General features: G+C 34.2%; 1 protein-coding gene across 1 annotated transcript; it reads left to right on the forward strand.

The window, feature by feature from the left end:
- Positions 1 to 347: 347 nt before the first annotated feature.
- On the forward strand, positions 348 to 1269 carry LOC308500515 (U2 small nuclear ribonucleoprotein B''). Its single transcript, XM_081055524.1, has one exon. The coding sequence runs from the start codon at positions 384 to 386 to the stop codon at positions 1059 to 1061; it is 678 nt and encodes a 225-aa protein (XP_080911650.1). The 5' UTR covers positions 348 to 383; the 3' UTR covers positions 1062 to 1269.
- Positions 1270 to 1659: the final 390 nt, after the last annotated feature.

Consider the following 1659-nt stretch of genomic DNA (forward strand, 5'->3'; position numbering starts at 1 on the left):
TAAAATGCATGCAATGGATATAACACAGACCCTATTCCCTGACCATAGGGTAAATAATTTAGACATTATTTTTAAGATAACTTTAAAAAAAAGCCTCCACCATCCTAACAATATACAAAGTGAAATATAACTAGAAACTATTAAATATTTAGAATTAACAACAAAAACACCACATCTCAAAGCTTTTTTCAGTTAAAATAATACAGGTAAATTTATTGTCTTAAATGCATGTATTACAAGGAGGAATGATTGAAAACCTAATAAAGGAAGACAATCCTCTTGTAAGAGTTTGAAGAAAAGAAAGAGAAGGCATCGATAACAGCATTAAAAATCAGGTGGCCCCGGCGCTGGCCTCGGGCTGTTTGAACAGTTTAACCCAAAACATGGATATCCGACCAAATCATACAATTTATATCAACAATATGAATGACAAAATTAAAAAAGAAGAATTGAAGAGATCCCTGTATGCCCTGTTTTCTCAATTTGGCCATGTGGTAGATATTGTGGCTTTAAAGACCATGAAGATGAGGGGACAAGCCTTTGTTATATTTAAAGAACTGGGCTCATCCACGAATGCCCTGAGGCAGTTGCAGGGATTTCCATTTTATGGTAAACCAATGCGAATCCAGTATGCAAAAACAGATTCTGACATAATATCCAAAATGCGTGGCACTTTTGCTGACAAAGAAAAGAAGAAAGAAAAGAAAAAAGCCAAGACAGTGGAACAAACAGCAATGACGGCAAATAAAAAGCCCGGTCAGGGAACACCAAATTCAGCTAATACCCAAGGAAATGCTACACCAAATCCTCAGGTCCCTGATTACCCTCCAAACTATATTTTATTCCTCAATAATTTACCGGAAGAGACTAATGAGATGATGTTATCCATGCTGTTTAATCAATTCCCTGGTTTTAAGGAAGTACGTTTGGTACCTGGGAGGCATGACATTGCATTTGTTGAATTTGAAAATGATGGACAGGCTGGAGCTGCCAGGGATGCTTTACAAGGATTTAAGATCACACCATCCCATGCCATGAAGATCACCTATGCCAAGAAATAGCATTTGGGATAGTTGTCTTTAAAGGACTTGGTGTTATTTATATTGTTTGTTTTGATAACATTTGGTCAGGCCATTTTAATAGTTGGGGGTGGGGGGAAGTAAAAGTGAAAATTTTGTTCAGGTTTTTAAAAAATTACCTATTCTTCCTTTAGCCTTAGTGAACTATGAAATGTGAAGGCCTTAATTTTGTACAATAAACTTTTATTTGTATTCTAAAAAAAAAAAAAAAAAAAAAAATCAAAGGGCTCATAATTGCATATAAAATGAAAAAATTCAGGTCATATTATAAACAAACATATACCAGAAAAATTTTAAGTTAGGTGAACTGACAATATTTTTAGAAGAATACAAATTAATAAAACTCAAGAAGAAATAAATATAAAATATGAATCCACTAGTGATAATTAAGGAGATAGAAATGATGGTCAGAGTACATAGCTCAACCCTCCACCTCCACCAAAGGCTCAAAGGGCAAGTTTTACCAAATGCTCAAGGAACAGGTAATTGTTATTTTATATGAATTGTTCAAGAGAATAAGAAAAGAGGCAAAAACTTAAAAAGAGGGAAAACCTGATTTTTGGTGGTAGAATCTTGACAC

The sequence above is a fragment of the Rhinolophus hipposideros genome (assembly GCF_964194185.1).
Source record: "Rhinolophus hipposideros genome assembly, chromosome: 8".
Taxonomy (NCBI): Eukaryota; Metazoa; Chordata; class Mammalia; order Chiroptera; family Rhinolophidae; genus Rhinolophus; species Rhinolophus hipposideros.